At 40.1% G+C, this 21,165-nt stretch overlaps 1 protein-coding gene across 2 annotated transcripts; it reads right to left on the reverse strand.

Moving 5' to 3' along the window:
* Positions 1-1,691: 1,691 nt before the first annotated feature.
* LIAS (lipoic acid synthetase) lies at positions 1,692-21,161 on the reverse strand. 2 transcript variants are annotated; one of them, XM_034771085.1, is made up of 11 exons: positions 21,006-21,161; positions 17,735-17,907; positions 15,829-15,922; positions 14,804-14,884; positions 14,416-14,572; positions 13,540-13,597; positions 11,171-11,299; positions 8,918-9,063; positions 3,467-3,537; positions 2,950-3,061; positions 1,692-2,140 (listed from the first exon to the last, which is right to left on the reverse strand). In XM_034771085.1, the coding sequence occupies exons 1-11, from the start codon at positions 21,084-21,086 to the stop codon at positions 2,088-2,090; spliced, it is 1,155 nt and encodes a 384-aa protein (XP_034626976.1). In that variant the 5' UTR covers positions 21,087-21,161; the 3' UTR covers positions 1,692-2,087. The 2 variants fall into 2 exon arrangements, with proteins under 2 accessions (XP_034626976.1, XP_034626977.1); XM_034771086.1 differs by lacking the exon at positions 21,006-21,161 and adding an exon at positions 18,613-19,279.
* Positions 21,162-21,165: the final 4 nt, after the last annotated feature.

Here is a 21,165-nt window from a genome sequence, read left to right on the forward strand (position 1 = left end):
CTTGGATGATCAGTTTTTAAATCCTACTAACTTAACACCACACCATCTAATGCAATAAATCAGGGCTAGATCACCCAGGGAAGGCCATGGAACAGGAGGGCTATGAGGTTCCCATATAAAAGCACGCAACCTTTTATGCTAATTAGCTGAGAAGCAGGGACTTAACCATTCCTAATTTTTAATCCTGGGGGAATGCTGTACCACTGGGTGTGCACAGCATTCATGTCTCTCGCAGATTTCTTTGCTTCTCTGCAGAAAAATGACTTTCTGATAGGGAAGCTGCAAAAATGGTCATGCACCGCTCCCCAGTAGCACAGGTGCGTTGTTTTGGTTATCCAGAGCAGCCAGTGGAGAGGTAAATCAGTGCGAGAGGGGCGGAACTGGGGATGCCCCAGCCAGTGGCTCCTACCCTGTGCCAGGCTTAGCTGCTATTCCCGGCAGGGCTGGGGAGGATGGGACTTCCTCTTCCCCCGCAAGGAACATCCAGGGCAGGGTCAGACCCACCCCCAGAAACCCCTCGGCTGCAGGAAGCTCCACATCCCCCCCCGCCCGCTTCCTGCCGCGATCGCTCCTCAGTTGTGGGGGGAGGGGTCACTGTACAGGGAGTTGCTCCCCTGTGTGCCCAACTCCTGTGCATCTAGACCCACCTCATACCCAGCTTTCCCTGCTAAGCCTCATCACCTAACCCCGAACCTCCAGACACTGAGCCCACATCCAAACCCACATCCCAACAAGCCTCACCCTCTGCAGCTGGAGCCCCCTTGCACCCAGACACCCTGGCTGAGCCCCACCTCCCTGCATCTAGACCCCACCCCTGCACCCAGACTGCTCCTCCACACTTGAACCTCCCCAATAGGCCCTACTCCACCTGCACCTGGACCACCCTGACTAGCTCCCTGCACCTAGATCCCCACCCCACTGAGCCCCACCAAACCAACACCCAGACCCCTACCCCCCGCTGAGCTCTCCATACCCAGGCCCCCCCCGCTGCTGAGCCCTAACCACCTTCACCTGGACCCCTCCTGCAGCGTCCCATTGCTTCTGCACCCAGAACCCCTCCCCATGAGTTTTGTTCATCCAGACCCCGCCCCCCCCCACCAAGCTGTCTGCACCCAGACTGCCCCACACAGAACCCTATCACCCTACACCTGGATCTCCCCACACTAAGCCCCTCCACACTTGGATCCTGCTGGGCTAGGCCTGCCTGTCTACATCTAGTGTGCTTGGCATGGAGAGGCAGGACCCCAGGGTGTTTCTGGGGCAGGTCTGGCCCTTGCACTGGCCGAGTGCATGTCCTAGGGCAGTAGCTGGAGGTGATCTCCCACCACTGTGCAGTCAGGGGCCTGTGCTCCCCACTTCAATGCTGGAACCTCCACATTTATTTATTGACCAATAAAATTTGCAGAATTTCACAGAATTTTAAAATATTGTATGCAGAATGTTTAATTTTTTTAGCACAGAATTCCCTCAGGAGTATAATTTTAGACAGGTTCATTCTTCTCTCAGGGGCTCGGTGGAAAGTGAAAATGTGGGGAGGAGGAGGAAAAGACAGGATGTGAAGTGCTAATATAAAAATGTCAACATCTTAGCAAGATTCCATACATTTCAAACTAACAAGTATTGGTCCCCAGTAAATAAAAAATGTAGAGGTGGCACTCCTAGAAGAAGAAAAAAGTCACAACTCCACTGCAGCAGGTGGCAAGATTTTTTTTATTTCAGCATTTAATACACTATACCAGATTTCACAATCCATCCATTTTTGTTTACATATATATGTCATTTCTCTTTATTTTTTCCTCATAATTCCCCTGCTCACCAAATCAGAGTCTCTGTTTTGATACATTCTAAGGCTAAGGCTCTTGATGATTCACTGAACACTAAAGTACCTTGTAGCTGTAATTTTATAGAGACTAAGAAGAACTAGGCGAATTAATGTCAATTGTTTTGTCAAGGGAGCAGTGTTCTAGAAATATTAAGTTCATTCTTCATTCCATGATGTGGGATGCTATATTTTTGGAATTAAATGAACTTATGAAAAAATGAATCTTTAAAGTTGTAGGTGACTTAAAATGGGTCCTCTTCCACCTTCAGATGACCTTTGTCTTCCTTTTCTCTACTAAATTCTTCAAGAAAAATTCACCTAATTAAAATGAAAATTAATACCTATAAATCAGTTTTAGTTGCTTTGGGGATTAAACAGAACAAATAAAACAGTATACATGTAGTCATACTGTGGCCAATGTTCTAGAAAATCCAAACCTACCCAATAGGAATTCTAACAATCACAGCATGAGGCTGGAAGTCAGGACTCCTGGGTTGTCTTCCCCAACTCTGCTAGTGCTTGGTTGTGTGAAAGTTATTTAACATCCTGTGTCTCAGCATATCCAATAATAAAATGGAATTCTCCCTATTTTACACAGTGCTGTGAGGTGTAAGTACTTGAAAGGTGCTCTATATTATTCTGGAGCTGGCATAGAACTGCAACTGGCTCTTTTCTGCTGCCCACGCACAACAAGAGAATATGGGCCTACATGTTAGTTCAGGTAGTGCTAGCTGTAATTTAGTACACTGAACTTTCTAACAGAAAAATCAGTTATTAAAATGGCTTATTTCTGAAGCCCTGTCAAAAGACACAACAGATGAGGGAGGGCAGTTTTAAAGCCCACTTTGCTCAGAAGCTAATGGCAAAAGTTGCAAATTATACACAACATTTTAAATAAATCCATACCTGGAGCAGTAAGTGTAGTGCTAAATAATAATAGTCTTATAAAATGTGAGTATAAAAGCAGCATCATAATTGTTCAAGTAATAGCAACCCATTTAAAGGAACTATAAAAGACAGTATATTTGCTGTATAAAAAAACCAAAGAACCATTATTGTGAGCTTTTGATATAATTACTTTACATCTGTACCTTTTCATAATAATTTAACATTGTTCAGTACTTTACCTGCTTTATAGGAGGAGCGCACTAGAGGACCACTAGCTGTGTAATGAAATCCAAGCTCATTTCCCACTTTTTCCCAGTGTTTAAACTTGTCAGGGGTAACATATTCCTCAACCTGGATGGAAAAAAATAATTCTGCTCAGTCTATAATAACTTTGAAATGTATAATTAATGTTAATGAACTGGAATGCCAACTCTACATTCAGACAGGATGTGGCAAGATGAAACTCTTAATTACTTTAGGATTTATACATTTCACAATATTCATCAGGCAGGAATTTCTAACATGGAGCCCATAACAGCCTCACACTGAAGAGCAGATTAACTGTTGAGAAAAGGCAGGTGGGGAGGAGCAAGAATGGCTACCCAATCTGAGCGGAGTCCTCTTCAAACATCCATAGCTGACATATAGTGAGAAGGTGTGTAGATGGGCATGAGACATCATTCTGACAAGGGAAGGGGAACAATGGTATCAGGTGCAGGTCATAGTCTGCTTCCAGTAAATTCAAGGCATTTGTACCTTTAGATGACGTTTTGTTGGTTGCATGTATTGTCCTAAGGTCAAACAGTCGACATCTGCCTCACGTAATACTATAAAAAAGAAAAGTGCCTTCTTAGCAGGTGACAGAATCATGATGTATCATCACTGACTAAAAATCGTCTTACCTAAAATACAGTTCTGAGTGCAAGTCACTCCTTAGCTCATTAATAAGGGATTAAATTCTACCCTCCAATACATAGCATCAGAGGGTATGACTGAAACGCTAAAGAGAAATTGCAGAATTTAGGTATTAATATTTTAGAACAACAAGATACTTAGTAAATAAAAATAAATATATTAAAAACTGATTTCAAGCAGTTTTACTATCTCCTTAAGAGTGAATGTGGCTGATGTGGCTGTCTCTCAGCGGGATCTGACATTTTTCCTGATACTTCATTAGACTAGGCTAATTTTGGCATTTTGTTGAAGTACAATTTACAACAAATCTGATAATCTCTTGCCATCCCCATAGTTTCCACTGGGGAGTTTCTGCCCACACTGAACCGTGAAGATACAGCTTTTTATTTGATTTTTTTAAAAATGTGTATAGTATTTAAGATATGTATATATATTTTTAAAAGCAATTGATTTTACTCCTCTCTAGCTTGGTCCATGTGCCTCCAGTATCTCATGCCTAGATGTCTTCCTAAAAACTCACTTCTTGCATGAGGTCTACAAACTTGATTCCTCTCCTCAGAAGTATTAAAATAGCGATTTTTTTTTAAAGTAATTGACCTGTGCTAAGTATCACCAGCAAACATTTGCTTCTGGTTGTATCCAATACTCTCTATTACTTGTCTTCATATTACCTGTTTAGACTGTCAGCTTTTGAAGCCTGAATTGTATCTTTTTATTTATTTGTAAAGTACTTTTCACTCCATTTATAAGATCCCGTAATTAAATGCAGGGATGAGAATTCCTCTTCTTGCATTCTGCAGTTTACCTTTAATGTCCATATTTCTCAATTTTTGAGCTTTCATGTTCTAGCTGCATTCATTATTTACTTCCTTTTGGGTAAAAATTATGATGATTATTAGTATATCTAGGTCAGACTCTTAATTTGACACAGTCTGCAACACCAACTACACATAAAAAGAAAATGCTTCATCTGAGTCCACAGTTACAAGAGGACTGATGCTGAAATTATGCATACAATTCTAATGAAGAAAGAATAAACTGAAGGGGAATTGCCAATATCTTCCACCAGCTCTACGTCCTTGGTGGGATATGCTAGTTTTGATGCCTCAGGAAGCACATATGCCTTCTCTGCTAAGACATCAATACAGGGTAGAACTAATTTATACCAAACTTGGATTCAGTGATACTCTGTCATTAAGAACAAATCCAGCCTCCTCCTACACAGCTGCTGAAAAATGCTGTTTAGTGCAACTAGTGTAGTCTTCTGATCCATGGGAGGGTTGAGGAATCAGGTTCTGTATAGCTCCTCCTCCCCTCCCCTTCTCAATGTCTATCCTAGCTTTAGAGCTGGGTGCTGGATTTGTCCCATAGTGAAGTACAATGAAAAGCATGAATTGTTTCAATTGTTTCAATATTGCAATTACAGTTAGCATGAACATCTGCTTAGAACAAAAATGGTTCTGTGAAGAAACTACTTCACTACTGGTAAATTCTAGGGCTGTCAAGAGATTAAAATAATTAACTGTGATTAATCACGCAATTAAAAAAAATTGCAATTAATCGTGTGATTAAAAAATTAATTGTGCAATTAATCGCACTGTTAAACAAGAATAGAATACCATTTAAAAAATATTTTGGGATGGTTTCTACATTTTCAAATATATTGATTTCAATTACAGCACAATACAAATTATACAGTGCTCACTTTACATTTATTTTTGATTACAAGTATTTGCACTGTTAAAAAAAAATAGTTTTTTTTCAATTCACCTAACACAAGTAATATAGTGCAATCTCTTTATCATGAAAATTGAACTTAAAAATGTAGAATTATGTACAAAAAAATCCTGCATTCAAAAATAAAACAATGTAAAATTTTAGAGCCTGCAAGTCCACTCAGTCCTACTTCTTCTTCAGCCAATTGCTCAGACAAAAAAAGTTTGTTTACATTTGCAGGAGATAATGCTGCTAATTTCTTGTTTACAATGTCACCTGAAAGTGAGAACAGGTGTTCTTATGGCGCTGTTTTAGCCGGAGTTGCAAGATACTGACATGCCAGATGCGCTAAAGATTCATATGTCATGCTTCAACCATCATTCCAGAGGATATGCGTCCATGCTGGTGACGGGTTCTGCTCAATAACAATCCAAAGCAGTGCAGACCAAGGCATGTTCATTTTCATCATCTGAATCAGATGCCACCAGCAGAAGGTTTATTTTCTTTTTTGGTGGTTCGGGTTCTGTAGTTTCTGCATCTGAGTGTTGCTTTTTTAAGTCTTCTGAAAACATGCTTCACACCTCGTTCCTCTCCAATTTTGGAAGGCACTTCAGATGTTTAAACCTTGGGTCGAGTGCTGTAGCTATCTTTAGAAATCTCACATTGGTACCTTCTTTGCGTTTTGTCAAATCTGCAGTGAAAGTGTTCTTAAAATGAATATGTGCTGGGTCATCATTCGAGACTGCTATAACATGAAATATATGGCAGAATGTGGGTAAAACAGAGCAGGGGACATCCAATTCTCCCTCAAGGAGTTCAGTCACAAATTTAATTAACGCATTATTTTTTTAACGAGCATCATCAGCATGGAACCATGTCCTCTGGAATGGTGTCCAAAGCATGAAGAGGCATACAAATGTTTAGCATATCTGACATGTAAATACCTTGCAATGCCGGCTACAAAAGTGCCATGCAAATGCCTGTTCTCATTTTCTGGTGACATTGTAAATAAAGAGGGCAGTCTTAACTCCTGTAAATGTAAACAAACTTGTTTGTCTTAGCGATTGGCTGAACAAGAAGTAGGACTGAGGGGACTTATAGGCTCTAAAGTTTTACATTGTTTTGGTTTTGAGAGCAGTTATGTAACAAAAAAAAATCTGTATTTGTAAGTTGCACTTTCATAGACTCATAGACTCATAGACTTTAAGGTCAGAAGGGACCATTATGATCATCTGGTCTGACCCCCTGCATGCTGCAGGCCACATGACCCTTCCCTGGACTCTGCCATTGAAGTCCCCAATCCTGTGTTTTAGTGACCTCAATCGGCAGAGACCCTCCTGATAGTGATCCCTGCCCCATGCTGCGGAGGAAGGCGAAAAACCTCCAGAGGCTCAGCCAATCTATCCTGGAGGAAAATTCCTTCCCGACCCCAAATATGGCGATCAGTACTACCCCGAGCATGTAGGCAAGAGTCTCTAGCCTGGCCCTTGTTGGCCATTATGCTATTTACGTACCATTGCTTGGTTTTCCTTGGCTACTATGTTTTACCATTAAACCATTCCCTCCATAAACTTATCTAACTTAATCTTAAAACCAGACAGGTCCGTCGCCCCCACCGTTTCCCTCGAAGGCCGTTCCAATATTTCACCCCTCTGACGGTCAGAAACCTTCGTCTAATTTCAAGCCTGAACTTCCCCACGGCCAGTTTATATCCATTCGTTCTCGTGTCCACATTAGTACTAAACTGGAATAATTCCTCTCCCTCCCTTGTATTTATCCCTCTGATATATTTAAAGATAGCAATCATATCCCCCCTCAGCCTTCGTTTTGTCAGACTAAACAACCCACGCTCCTCTAATCTCTTTTCATACGACAGGTTTTCCATTCCTCTGGTCATCCTAGTCGCCCTTCTTTGCACCCGTTCCAATTTGAGTTCATCTTTTTTAAACATGGGAGACCAGAACTGCACACAGTACTCCAAATGAGGTCTCACCAGCGCCTTATACAACGGAAGCAGGACCTCCTTATCCCTACTAGATATACCTCGCCTAATACATCCCAAGACCGCATTGGCTTTTTTCACCACCACATCACATTGTCGACTCATAGTCATCCTGCGACCTACAAGGACCCCTAGGTCCTTTTCCTCTTCCGTTACTTCTAACCAATGCGTCCCCATCTTGTAACTAAAATTGTTATTAGTCATCCCCAAGTGCATCACCTTACACTTTTCACTATTAAATTTCATCTTATTTCTGATACTCCAATTCACAAGCTCATTCAAGTCTCCCTGCAGAATATCCCTATCCTCCTCCGAATTTGCAACTCCTCCCACCTTCGTATCATCCGCAAACTTTATCAGCCCACTCTTGCAATTGGTTCCGAGGTCAGTTATAAATAGATAAAGAGATTGCACTACAATACTTGTATGAGGTAATTAAAAAATACTATTTCTTTTGTTTATCATTTTTAAGTGCAAATATTTGTAATAAAAATAATATAAAGTGAGCACTGTACACTTTGTATTCTGTGTTGTAATAAAAATCAACATATTTGAAAATGTAGAAAGACATCCAAAATATTTAATACATTTCAATTGGTATTCTATTGTTTAACAGTGTGATTAAAACTGCAATTAATCATGATTAATTTTATTAATCGCGATTAATTTTTTTGAGTTAATTGCGTGAGTTAACTACGATTAATCGATAGCCCTAGTAAATTCACATGTCATATAACTCCTGCCACTGAGAGGGAAGAAGAGCAAGATCAGACCAACCGGATGGATATATGGGGGTGGTTTGCACACAAAGGAGGTGGGCTAAACCCTGGCTCCAAATATGCTGACACAAATGTGTCTTAGAGGCAGGAGACACTGAATCTTAACTTTCATGCTGCCTGGAAATGCCACAGCGCAGTTGTAGATGGACAGGCCTGCAGCCTGTCCTGGGGTGGAGATGGGGGGAATTATATGGAATTCACGAATTTCATCCTATACAGGGTTCTACTTACATTATATTAATCTTTATTTTTCTCAAAAATTAGAGGTAAGTGCAAAAGTTCATATAAGAAGGTACTGCAGCTCAGGGAAGAGGAATAATTAAAATAATCTGTGCATGAAAATCAAAAGAATTATTCTGCAAACAAGAAAAAATCATTTATGTTACTTATAAAACAAAAAAGTACAATGAAATAAATAAAACATCCATTACATGTACACATTTGAGATCCTGAAATGATTATGAACATTAAATGATATGAAGACTGATCCAACTCCTACTGAAGTCAATGGAAAGATGCCTATTGTTTTCAATGACATCTTGATCAGGCCCTTGCAGCACTCTGATAGTGAAATTATTCCTGTTGATTTGAAAGCAGTATAAACAACAGTTCTTGCAGAGTTTCAATTTTTAAATTGAACAAAACCTTATTGCATAAAAAAGTTAGAAAACAATTTTTCCCAACAGACCAACTTATATGCATGTGCGTCCATTTTAGTTATATTGCAATGCCCATGCTTGCAGTTATGTTCCAACATGGTAGAACTTATACATATACTTAAGTTATGCAACTTACATTTCATTGTTGAATATACTTGTTCATCTGTCTCGCCTAATCCCAGCATAATGGAGGTTTTAGAAATTACATCAGGTTGGACCTTCTTAGCATGCTTCAAAACTTGTAAGGACTGCTTAAAATTGGCCCGAGGATCACGTACTTTCCTTTAAAAATATTCATATTGTTTTGACCATAGGAAAACAAAACAAAACACAGATATGCATGAGATAAAGGACATTGGAAAAATCACAGGTGCAAAAAAAATGAGGGGGACTGAGATTTTAGCAACTTTCTAAAATATTTGTCAATTCCTGCAAAACCAAGCTTTCACTTTAAAAAAAATGTTTCCATTACTTTCTCTTGTGATTGATGCAACCAAAGTGCTGCTGCTCTGTGAGCCCAGCTTTGCAGAAAATTGTCTCTAGCTAACCACTAGGGGCCAGATTGTCAACCCCAGTTCCAACCCCCAGCAGTGCAACAGGAATATAATTGGTTCACAGCTGACCAGTTGAGAATATGCCTAATGGAACTGGAGTAAAGTTGACAGAGCTATCATTAATGCCATTCCCCACCTTACCCTGCCCCCATTTCCACTGTAGGGGAAGTGTCAGGAAAGGGAAGAGGCATAATAGGGCACAGAGGGCTAAGTAGGGGGCAGAGGAGAGCTCCACTGCCCTATGAAAATTCTGAGCAGGTATATGGTCCCTAGGGCTGGGACAGCCTGAGAATCCGGGAGCTGGTACTGGGTCTCTGACAGCGGCCCTCCCTGCACTCACTCTTTCCTGTGCTGAGTATATCTTGGTACGAGAGGGAATCTGGCCCAAGGAGTAGCAAAGGTGCTGAAGATACTACAGTGGTAGGACACATATAAGTATCTACTTAGGCCCCAGTCCTGCAAGCTGCTCTGTGCAGAACCCCACTGTCTATTTATATGGTAAGGTCTTTAGGGCGAGGATTTATCAAGTGTTTGTACAAGTTCTAGTATTGAGGCCCTGATGGTTGTAGGGCCAACAAGCTCTATCATATTGCAAAGAAATCAACAATAGTAAAGATGAAACTGTTTTGCTTGTGTTGGGGAACAGCCCTGACAGAGTTGTATTTGAAGTCTACATGAAAATTTAGTTGGAGCCACTTAAGAACAGTCTATGTGGGGAAGTTTTAGTGTACATTAAAAGTAGGAGGTTTAAACATACATTAAAACTGGTTTGCGCTAATTCAGTTTACACAGTTTGACCAGCAGTGTGGATATGACCTACCCATATTTAAGCTGAATTTAGACAGTATAGCTGGAGACTTCAGAGTGTGATGATATCACTCTGAATTTCCAAGTTATTAGGAAAAAAGGCCAATGGCTGGGGATATGGAGTTGTACTTGGAGACCCTCCTGTGTGGTAGAAAAACACTGGTCACTCAAAGAAAAGGAGTTGGTTGACTCCACTTTTTAAGGTCTATAAAACTTTTAATCTGCTACTTTACAAGATAGGTAGTCCTCTGCTGGTCAAAATCATGTACAACACACGTGCCTATTGAGGGAAGAAAGCAGAAGATTCTGGAAGTTTCACTGGGAGGTGTAACATAACTTTTCTATGAAGACAACTGGACTTGGCTCCCACTGGTGGTACTGAGACATAATGATGATGGAGAAATGCTGTGGGCTATTTGCCAAAGTGTGATAAATACATCCTCATTTTGAAAACATAATTCCATAGTGATAGGCGCTGACTCTGTGGGTGCTCCAGGTGCTCCAATTATGCAGCCAGGTAGGTTTGAATACATGCTAAAAAAAATGTACAGGGACTGACTTACCAAGTAAATTTTCTTTCCTTCCAAAAAGAGGTCCAATGAGCAAATGAAAATGAAAAAAACTAATTTTGTTTTAATGTAATCACATGTATCTTTCTTGTATGCTATCTTTCTTATGAAACAGATCTAGCCTGATGTTTGTTAAAATCACTATTTTTCCTTTCCTGTTTCTTTTATAAGACAAGCTTCTCATTGAAAAATTTACTTAAAAAATTATGGTAGATAGAACTGTATTGTCTACTTTTTAATTTTTAACTTTAGATGCTATTTTATTATAAGGTACATAGGATTTTTACTATTTATAAGTGTAAGTGATATATGTACTAACAATGAGTCGAGTTAAAGGGACCTATAGCTAAGGTTTAATGTTGGTTGATCTAAATATTGCTTTCATAAGAACATTACAGAATACCCGCTAACTGTATACATCCTACTATTTGTTTATATACATAGATCACCTTTAATCACCTCTGTAACTCTGGAACAGTTTCCACATTATGGGCATATACGTCCAGTCCTGACAAAGCAACTTTCTCCACTGCTTTAAGGTCCCCTCGAAAATCAGGGGTTAAACATTCTACTAGAATTTTTGAATTCCTGAAAAACAAAGATTGAAAAATGAACATGCTCGTGGTATTTCTATTACTGATGCTCAAATCAAATATTTCAATAACATGATACTAAAATATCAGAATATTTTAAAAGAAACCAAAATTCAATATTTTTAAAAACAACTCTAAATCTACGATGTTGATATTTAAATCTACAAAGTAAAGTTAAGTTAGGTAAACATCTAAAACAGTGGAGCACTGAAAATACTTGAGAGTTAGTTTTTACTCTAAACATAGTCAGTAACTCCTCACTTAACGTCCTCCCACTTAACGCTGTTTCAAAGTTACATCGCTGCTCATTTAGGGAACATGTTCCCTTATAACGTCGTTTGGCTGCCTGCTCTGTCCATTGCTTGTAAGAGTCTGTGTAAGAGCAGCGACTTTACAAGGGAGCATTGCACAAGTTCCTCTTCTCCACCTCCTCCCCATCCCTCCCAGTGCTTCCCCCCTGTTTGGTGGCTGCTCCTCCCACTTTCTCCCAGAAAGTCCTAAGCATGAAGCGCTGGGAGGGAGGGGGAGGAGCGGAGAAGCGCCGCGTCTCCGCTCCTCCCTCTCCCTCCCAGAAAGTTCTATTTGGCGGCACTTAGGACTTTCTGGGGTGTGGGGAAGAAACAGGGATGTGGCGTGCTACAGAGAGGAGATGCAATGGGGGTGGGAAGAGGTGGGCCTGGAGTGGAGCGGGAATGGGAAAAGGCGGGCCTGTAGCATCCCCTGGCAAAGTCAGCGCCTGTTCTTCTCAAGGGAAACTGCTGCTGCTGCTACGAAGGTGCTTCCTAGCGTTCTTGCCTGCAGCGGGCTGTGCCTGTGTGAGGTAAGCCAGGGGCACTTCCCAACCACAGAACTGTACAGTATATAATGCCTTTTGTCTGCCCCCAAAAAATTTCCTTGGAACTTAACCCCTCCCATTTACATTAAATCTTATGGGAAAATTGGTTTTGTTTAACATTGTTTCCCTTAAAGTTGCATTTTTCAGGAACATAACTACAATGTTAAGTGAGGAATTACTGTACAGGTGCAACTCCTGCTTTGACTAGTGCACGAAATAAAATGAATGTTGCATAAGTCGAACATAATATCAGAGCCATTTCTATGGTCTACTGAGTCACCAGACTTGCTCAAATTAAGTGCAAGTTACATGTGAACTTCATTTTCTTCATCTTTGCTCCATACTACACTTAGCAAGATTTTTAATAGGATTTGAACTTCTGAACTTCTTAATGACGGAGGGGACATCTGACCTAATGGACTGTAAATACTTTGAATTGTTATTTGGGAATCTAATCCAGTTCCCCAATAACTGGAATTTGGCTCCTCCAAGCTGGATGGAGAAGTACTTTGCATCACTATTCAGCAGTGGTTCTCAACCTGCGGCCCAATCAGTACACCAGCACACAGCTGAGGTCCATGTGACATCCTCAGGGCCATACAGGTAGTATATATTGTGTAGATGCAGCCCACAAAACAGAGAGCTGCATACATGGCCCATAGTGGTAAATAGATTGAGAACCACTGCTATACAGAAACACTTCCAGGTAATCAAGGAAATACTGGTTATAGACTTTGAAGTGAGTCCCTGTAGTCCTCATTACAGGGTAAGTATTAGGCAAATGCCCAAGTCAGGCTGCAGGAATTAAATCTACAACCTTCTAACAAAGATGCAAACATGCTACCAAAATGACATGCTGGCACAATGTAAAAAGTGGAAAGTAGAAGAAGGTGTAAATGGGAAAGTTTAAAGGTGGAATCAGGGTCACAGAGAGCACCTCTTTGTAAAAAATGGCAAAGTTTAGAGGTCAGAGCTGAAAAATAAATCAGATTATCTTTGGAACCCAATTACAAAGGTTTTTATCTTTTCCCAAACTCATTATTACTGTGCTAGAACCCTATCATTAAAATGTAAACATCCACAAAAAATGGATAGATGTTTCCCTCTGCTCTAAATGTGTGGTCCAAAGAAACAGTTTAGTGCTTAATTTTTAAAAGAATCTGGGATAAACTGAAATTCAGCAGGAGAACATTCCTGCCTATCTATTTAATCTAACAGTGTTACACAAGCGAGGATGAAAAATCCAGGAGTGGACATGTAAGCTCTCCGGGTAAGGACTGCCATTTATTACATGTTTGTACAGCAAATAGCACCATAGAGCCCAGTCTGCTTTTGGCCTCTAGGCACTACCACAACATAAATGCTGAATAATAATTAATAGTAATAAATTAATAATGTACCTTTCCTTCAAGTGTGATACAGTTTTTGCAAAGTGTTCTGCTCCGCCATCTAGAATATCTAGAAACAATGCAATAATTTGGTATTTTTACATTAAAAACAATACTTTTGTGTAATTCTGTATGGCTTTGATGTTAAGAGTCTAATCTAACCACAAAAATGTAAAGCAATTCTAAATTAAAGCTGAAATTCCACCCTTAACTTACTACTTATGCCTAAATTGTACAATAGGTATGCTACCATACTCTTACAATATCCAGGCTAAGTATGGTTGGTTAGAACAGAGTCAGAACCTTCATTCTAAATCTCCCTGATTATAGATGAGTTTACCTTAGCCTCTTTAACTTTAGCACAGATCTATATGGTTTAATTTCTTTTTTCTCCCACAGGGGTAGTTTAAAAGAGAAATGTACACAAAAAGAAATTGTTCCTGCTCTTTTATTGAAAGCCATGGTTAGAAACTATTGGTCTTTCAATGGAATACAAAACACTCTTTTTCTGATACAGTCTTTCCACCAAGATAGCAACAGCACAAAAGAACCATTACAACCTTAGTGGCAAGGTAGCAATATTTTTTTTAAATTAGGTTCTACTCAAATAGACTGAATCGGTTCCATAAGGAAACAACGTTTAACCAATTACATAATTGTATGTCTTCTAAGTGTATTTTGCCTGCATCAGAAGTAGGGGAGTAAGGATTAGTCAGGAAGAGGATTTTGTAATCTCTGAAAAGTTTCTAAGTCATTCATTCCTTTCATCAATCACATAAAAGTTTAAACCATATACCTCTAATAACCCAAACTGACTGAGGACTCTAAAACTTCTGCATAGTGTGCATGGGAGCTTACACTGGAAGACATTACTGACAACATACTAACCATCTCGGTCTACAGATGTCAATACAACATAATCCAAGCCCCATTCAGCTATAGCTTTTGCTGTATTGTAGGGTTCGTTAAGATCCAATGGAGGTGGATTTTTTGCTGTCTTTACTGAACAAAATCTGCATCCTCTTGTACATGTGTCACCCATCAACTGAAATAAGAAAAGATTATGTTAACTTTATATTTTAAACTTTGTATTGTTCAGCTCAGAAACTACTGAATATGCTACTTCAAAGAATCAATTATTAATACTGTTGAAGAGAGAGATTTGTTGTGCACTGTAGCATAATATACATGGGCCACTACACTGGAGATTTTTGTATACCCAAATTTGCTACCAACCGAATATATTTCCTATTGTAAGAAGTGGTTATTGACTTACCATGATAGTTGCTGTAGCAGTAGCATACTCACCCCCTCCCCAGCACTCTCCAATGTTGGGACAACGTGCTTCCTCACACACCTATAATGAAAATGACATTAATAATAATAATAAATTGCATTTCTATAGCACCTTCCACCAAAGGAATTTGTCCTCTCTTCTGAGACCGGTACTGAAATTCTGAGGAGGAAATTAAATCACAGATAGGTTAAGTGAGTTGCCCCAGTCAGTGGAAGAGCTGGGAAGAGACCATATGTCACGTGACACCCAATCTTGTGTCTTAACCCCAACACCATTCTGCTTCTGAACTACACAACTTCCTGAAAACTGCTCATCAAAATAACTGTCAGGGACAGTACTTGGTCCTGCTAGTGGAGGCAGGGGACTGGACTCAATGACCTTTCAAGGTCCCTTCCAGTTCTATGAGATAGGTATATCTCCATATATTAATTTTATAACTGTCAGAATTGCATATTCTAAATTGCATTAATTATGCACATTTTAGATGTAATAAAAAAGTTCATAAAAAATTCACAAGATCTGTGATATATTACAGAACAATCTTTTCCTGAAGAAAAGAATTTTACACTTGTCTTACATCTTCTGTCTCTTTCCATTAGTGGGGAGGCATATTTAATAGAGAACACAAACATTTCTTGAATTTCTTTTCATGTGAATTATTAATATACAGTCCCAAAAATTATACAAGTGTTTACACTTAAATTAGACACACTGATAATCTTTTGACTTCTTAGAGGACTTGAGAAACACAACACCATATTTAAGATCATTGCAGGGAAAATGTCCAGTGTTCTACTGTTTGTTTCTTCCCTTGTTCTCCATGGGTGAAATTCACCCCTGTGCAAAAGCAGAGGACAAAGCCTATGCATCATATGTTCCCACTAAAGCCACAAAGGCATAAGTGATGCATAGGCTCTTTGCTGCTCCTGAGCAAACGGGTGAATTTCACATCATGAAAACATTGCTTTCTTCCTAGAAGAAAACGTGTCAGGCATTAGACTTACAGTATGAAGATTTAAACTTCGCAGTGTACTCTTCAGTTTATTATAGTTCTTTCCTATGGGAATCTCAGTTTTTAGCCATGGAGGAAGTCGCAGCCTGAATAATATCAAGCAAATATAAGGATTAATAAATTACTTGCATGTAATCACTTAATTTCATAGATCTACTTTACTTTGTTACAGTCTCTGGGTATGAAAGATTCCTTGAAGCTGGTCACGATTCATAAATGAGCATTAATATATTTCAAAAAAGTACCATACTCCTCATTTCCATCCTCATTTATTAGCCTGCCACCAAGCTAAGATGGAAGTATCCACAATTATAGGGCTTAAGATCACTAACCTTACTGCCATGCTATGTATGGTAATTCAGACATTGGCAATATAATTACACAGCTACTACAAACTCCTAGCAAATTTTGAAAGGGTGGCTCATTTTGTTTTTCACAGCTTTTGAATTTAGTCTTCATGAATCTATCTACATACAAAAACAAAAATAAAAAAACTCCCAACAATTTATCAAAAACACAAATTGGGCATATTGTTCCCACTGATATATATTTATAATTTGTTACTGTTCATGGCACAAACACTCCAATGCCTTCAAGGTATATTGGTGGCTATTTCACCAGCGGAATCATAGCTACTACTGTTCATCGAGAATACTGTTTAAAGTGCATTTTTCAAAATACACAACCAGTTCAGTATGGATAGCTAAAAACTTTTGGTCAGTGCCATAGAATGGGACATATTCTGCCCTTTGTTACACTGGTGGAACTTCCCTGGCCTTCATGGAGTTTCATGGGTGTAAATAAAAGCAAACTTTGCCGACATAATTTTCTTTACAGGATTAGGGGACAAGGTTTGATTGCAAACTCTTTATTGTTGGAGATGCATCAGCCAGAAAGAATCCAGCTTGTTTTTAAGATTTCAAACTGATTTTGTGTAGCTGGAAGTTAGAAAAAAAATCATCATCTTAAATTGTAAACTGGGCAGAATTGGTCTGGAAATCATTGAGACACTAAACATAAAGCTCCCAAATGTCATTTTACAGTCACTTTTTCAGATCAGAACCAAATTTTATAGATTAACACAGACTGTCATAATAAAAGGGGTTATATAAAAGATGGGTGGCTGCTATTCTGTCATTTATTATTTAGTGTACTAAAGCAATTAGCAATTAACACTGGACAAGTTCCAACACAAGTTCTACAGTTACTATATTAAAGTAGGGCAAAACATATATAAGAGCAGATTACATTACTTTTGGATGAGACTTTCAGATATTACCACTGCCTTTACACAGAATGATTCTGGGCATTACCAATTTACAGACTCATTACTTGTTAATAAACCACAAACAACTGTGGTGCAACCTGTCTCTGGCATGAATACATTCAGGGCTAGGTTAAAAAAAATCAAACTCGCCAAAATCATAAGTGATTTATTTAGTTCTGTGAATCTCCAGTAACATTTTATGAATCAAATAAGTGACTCTTTTCCCAGCTATAATTAAAATAGAGCTATGTAAGTGGAACCATTCCCTATGTTTTGGGCCAAAGACACTGAAAATAAAAATATATTGCCAATGGTGTTTTAGGTATTCCAATTTTTTACTTGTATTCGTAACAGTTAATCTGATCAACTGTGTTGAAATTATTATTAGCTATCTTATCTCCGCATGTTATGCTTAAAGATTTCATATGGGAAACTAATGCTTTCCCCTCTTCAAATGACCATTCCTTCCAAAATGAAGCGTGAAGTAGCCATTCCAGTACCACACATCTTGACAAAAAATTATATGATATACGCAGGTATTTGTGTACAGTAGAATACAAGAGATATCAAGTACTAAACAAAGCATGATACTACATCAGAGTAGAATGTAATTTCTTAAAGCTACAGTTACCTTTCTCCCTTCTGGCGTTTTAAATTGCCTTTATACTCAGCCCACATGCTCTTATCAGAAAAATCTCCAGACACAAAATCTTGCAAATCAGGTCCATTTTGCAGAAACTCCTTCTTTTCATCTGGCAAAGAACTTGATGCTCTGTACTGGCTACACACATGGCTTTCACACACCTAAACAGAGCAGAACTGTATTACCCTTTTAATCATAAATGTGCTAATATGTATGGGATAACTGATGGTATGCATCTCTTGAGAGCTGATAGGGCTTATATTAGCTTCATACAGAAGGCAAAAAGTTAATAATTTACAGGCCTTACAAGAGTTGTAGAGAACGACTGTGAAAGGTATATTTTTTACCTGTTAATTTAAGGCCAAGTTCCATCCTTGGAAGTTTGTGCTCAACTCTCATTGATTTCAATGGGAGCTATGAACACACATCCAATGGCAGAATTTTGGCTCTTGTTTTCAGGTACAATAATATGCAAATATAGACATAGGCAATCAGCAGATGGAGACCGGAAAATAACATTTTCTGGTCTCAGTCCCTAGAAAGGGGACAGATGCAGCAAAGCCTGTAACTTTCAAAAAGTGAAAATCAAAACAAGGGAAGAAGCTGAACACTTAAATGTGAACAAAGCAATAAGCTTAAATTATTGTATTGCTTGGTTAAGCACATACTAGAGCAAAAAGTGTACAGCACATGCAAGTATAATCTTCAAAAACTTGCAAACAGGAGGGAGCTCCAATACCACTACTGCAACAGGGCAGGTACATTCTTAGAAATGGAGTAACTAAAATTTAGCCGCATTCAAATACACCAGCAGTAACCAGTATAGAAAACACAGAGTGATTTAAAACAAAAGCATAATAAATTACCATATAAAAGATACATCTTCCAAAGAAAGTATCCATAGTAACCTGCATATCAAAATCAGTAGTGACGTGGGAAAGCGTGTAGTGTTTTTAAGTTGGTGACCTTCGAGTTCAAAGAGAAAGAATCTCCTTTTTAGGCCTAAAAATTGGAAACTGCCATTGTTCAGTGAGTTCCAACGGCTAAGGGGGAATGGGAGATGTCGCCAAGCAAGCCTCTAGGTGATGCAGTTGGAATGCCTCAGCCACCTTGCCACAAAAGTCTTAAAAGCTCTCAAATCCTTTTGGTGACCCACTATATAGGGCAGATTGTTTGATCTTCTGTGCCCCAGTGGCGTTTTTGGAATAATAATCCTTTCGGCTTCAATGCATGCAAGACAGAAAGGAAGGAATGCAAAGTTCCACAAGATCTTACTTCAACATTAATTAATATGGGTTTGGGTATAAATATTGTCATGTTGATTAAAAACTAACTGAAGGATTGCAAACAAAAAGTGAAAATGAACATGATCAAGTGGTGGGGGAAATGTCTAGTGAGAAACTACAGGGTTTGTTGTTAGGATCCAGTGTTATTTAATAGCATCTGGAAGAGGAGATAAATGGCATCAATGAACACGACTCAAACTGGGCTAAGTCAGAAACCCAGTGGTTTGGGTTTTTCTGGTTGAGTTTTTTTTTTTTTTTTTTTGAGTTTGCCCTCTTGTCATCCAGAATCTTAATTTCCATTAAAAAAAAATGGTAGCCTTTATGGTTCTGGAGAAAACCCTGAAAACATAAAATGAGTGGTGTAAACCAATGGAACAATGTCTGCCTGAGTCTGCCAGAAACATAAAACAATAGTTCAGAGTGGTCTGAACTGCCCCATTCATCCCAATGCCTGATGATGAGCAGCCCATTTGTCCAGTGATGATAATGTAAATATCAACATCGTGAACGTTCACCGTTATCAAAACATATAAGAAAAGCAAAGGTGAATGATAGACCAATACAATCTATTGTGAGTGGTATCTCGTTTTGGAGACACAAATGAACAGCATTTGGGAGGTACCATGATTTTTCCCTCCCAATCTGTCTTATAGAGCCAAAAGGCTCAAGGGAAAGAACAGATCCCAGAGATCTAAGATGTCTATACTACAGAGACTATACTAGTATAGCTATGACAGATATGAGGACATAACCCTGTAATGTAGATGCAGCCTACACTGGGTGAGTGAAGTTAGTTAAGTCAATAGAAGCACTTTTCCATTTACATAGCTGCATCTTCACTGTGGATTAGTAAGAGCTATGATTTTCTAACACTCCTGACCGACACAGCTATGTTGACCTAACGTTTAAGTGCATGCCAAGCCCCAGCCTCACCAAGAGGGCCAATCCTATAGAGCTAGTCCCTCAATTCTTCTTGTCCCAAAGCAGCTGGGGCCATCTCTGCTGTGTTGATGGTCATAGGGCTAAGTGGCTTCCTTCATGGCTCTAGTGGCTGCTGCTTCTTTCTCTACTGGAGGGCTGACTGCAGACACAAGCAAACGTAACTCCATCAGTTACACTCAGATCATATTTTTGAGCTTTCCTTTGCAACCATGTGAGCTAGAAATGTAATTCTAATGAATGCTTAGAGCCAGACATCATTATATAACTCTGCGATCCTGGGCCAGAGGCACAAGCTTATTATGCATAGTGTGTTGGAACTCCTGCAGAAGAGCCTGGCTCAAAAGAGCCTGCAACAATCATATTTTGAACACCTGCTGCGAGAAGCATCTCATTCTGCCATCTCAAATGACCAGAGCTCAGCTGCGGGTACAGCTTGGGAGTGTCCTGCCACTACCACCAGTCTTTCCTCCCCACAATTCGAGCCCTGTACAGAGGACACTAAACTGGGAGATCTCACAAACATCAGGGAGGACACAGAAGAAACACAAAGGGATCTATGCAGTAGTGTTGTAGTAGCCAGTCGGTCCCAGGGTACCTGAGAGACAAGGTGGGTAAGGTAATATCTTTTATTGGACCAATCTATTCGGACTAGAAACACAGATAAAATAGAAATGAGATTCAGCTTGGGAAAACGCAAAACACACACACTCAGGAAAAAGAATAACTGAAACAGCCACGCAGTGGGAGAGCGAAGCCTGCAAGCCGGGAGTGACCCCGGCCAAGAGCTGAGACGCGGGTTACTAGCCAGGCGATGTTCGGGGTCCGGGGCCGCAGGGCAGAGCCGAGCCGAGCACTGGTCGCCGAGGGTCGAGCCCAGGTCCCGGTGACACACAGAACCGGGCCGCAGCCGGGGCCGGGGCAGGTCACCCGGAGGGGCGCTGCGGGGCCCTGCGCAGGGGGAAGACCCCGGCCCGGGGCAGGAGCTGCCTGGCGAGCGGGACCGGGGCAGGCCGCCCCTCTCGCTCACTCACCCGCCCCTGGGGCCCCAGCACCAGCCGCCTCAGGCTCATCGTGGCGGCGGCTCCACAGCCGCCGCGCTGGAGTAGCGCCATGGCCACCGCCGGCTGCTGTGTCCCTCACCGAGCCCCGAGGGCGAGTCCCGATCGGCCAGATCGGCACTCAGCTGAGCTG

Source organism: Trachemys scripta, chromosome 5, assembly GCF_013100865.1.
Source record: "Trachemys scripta elegans isolate TJP31775 chromosome 5, CAS_Tse_1.0, whole genome shotgun sequence".
Taxonomy (NCBI): domain Eukaryota; kingdom Metazoa; phylum Chordata; order Testudines; family Emydidae; genus Trachemys; species Trachemys scripta.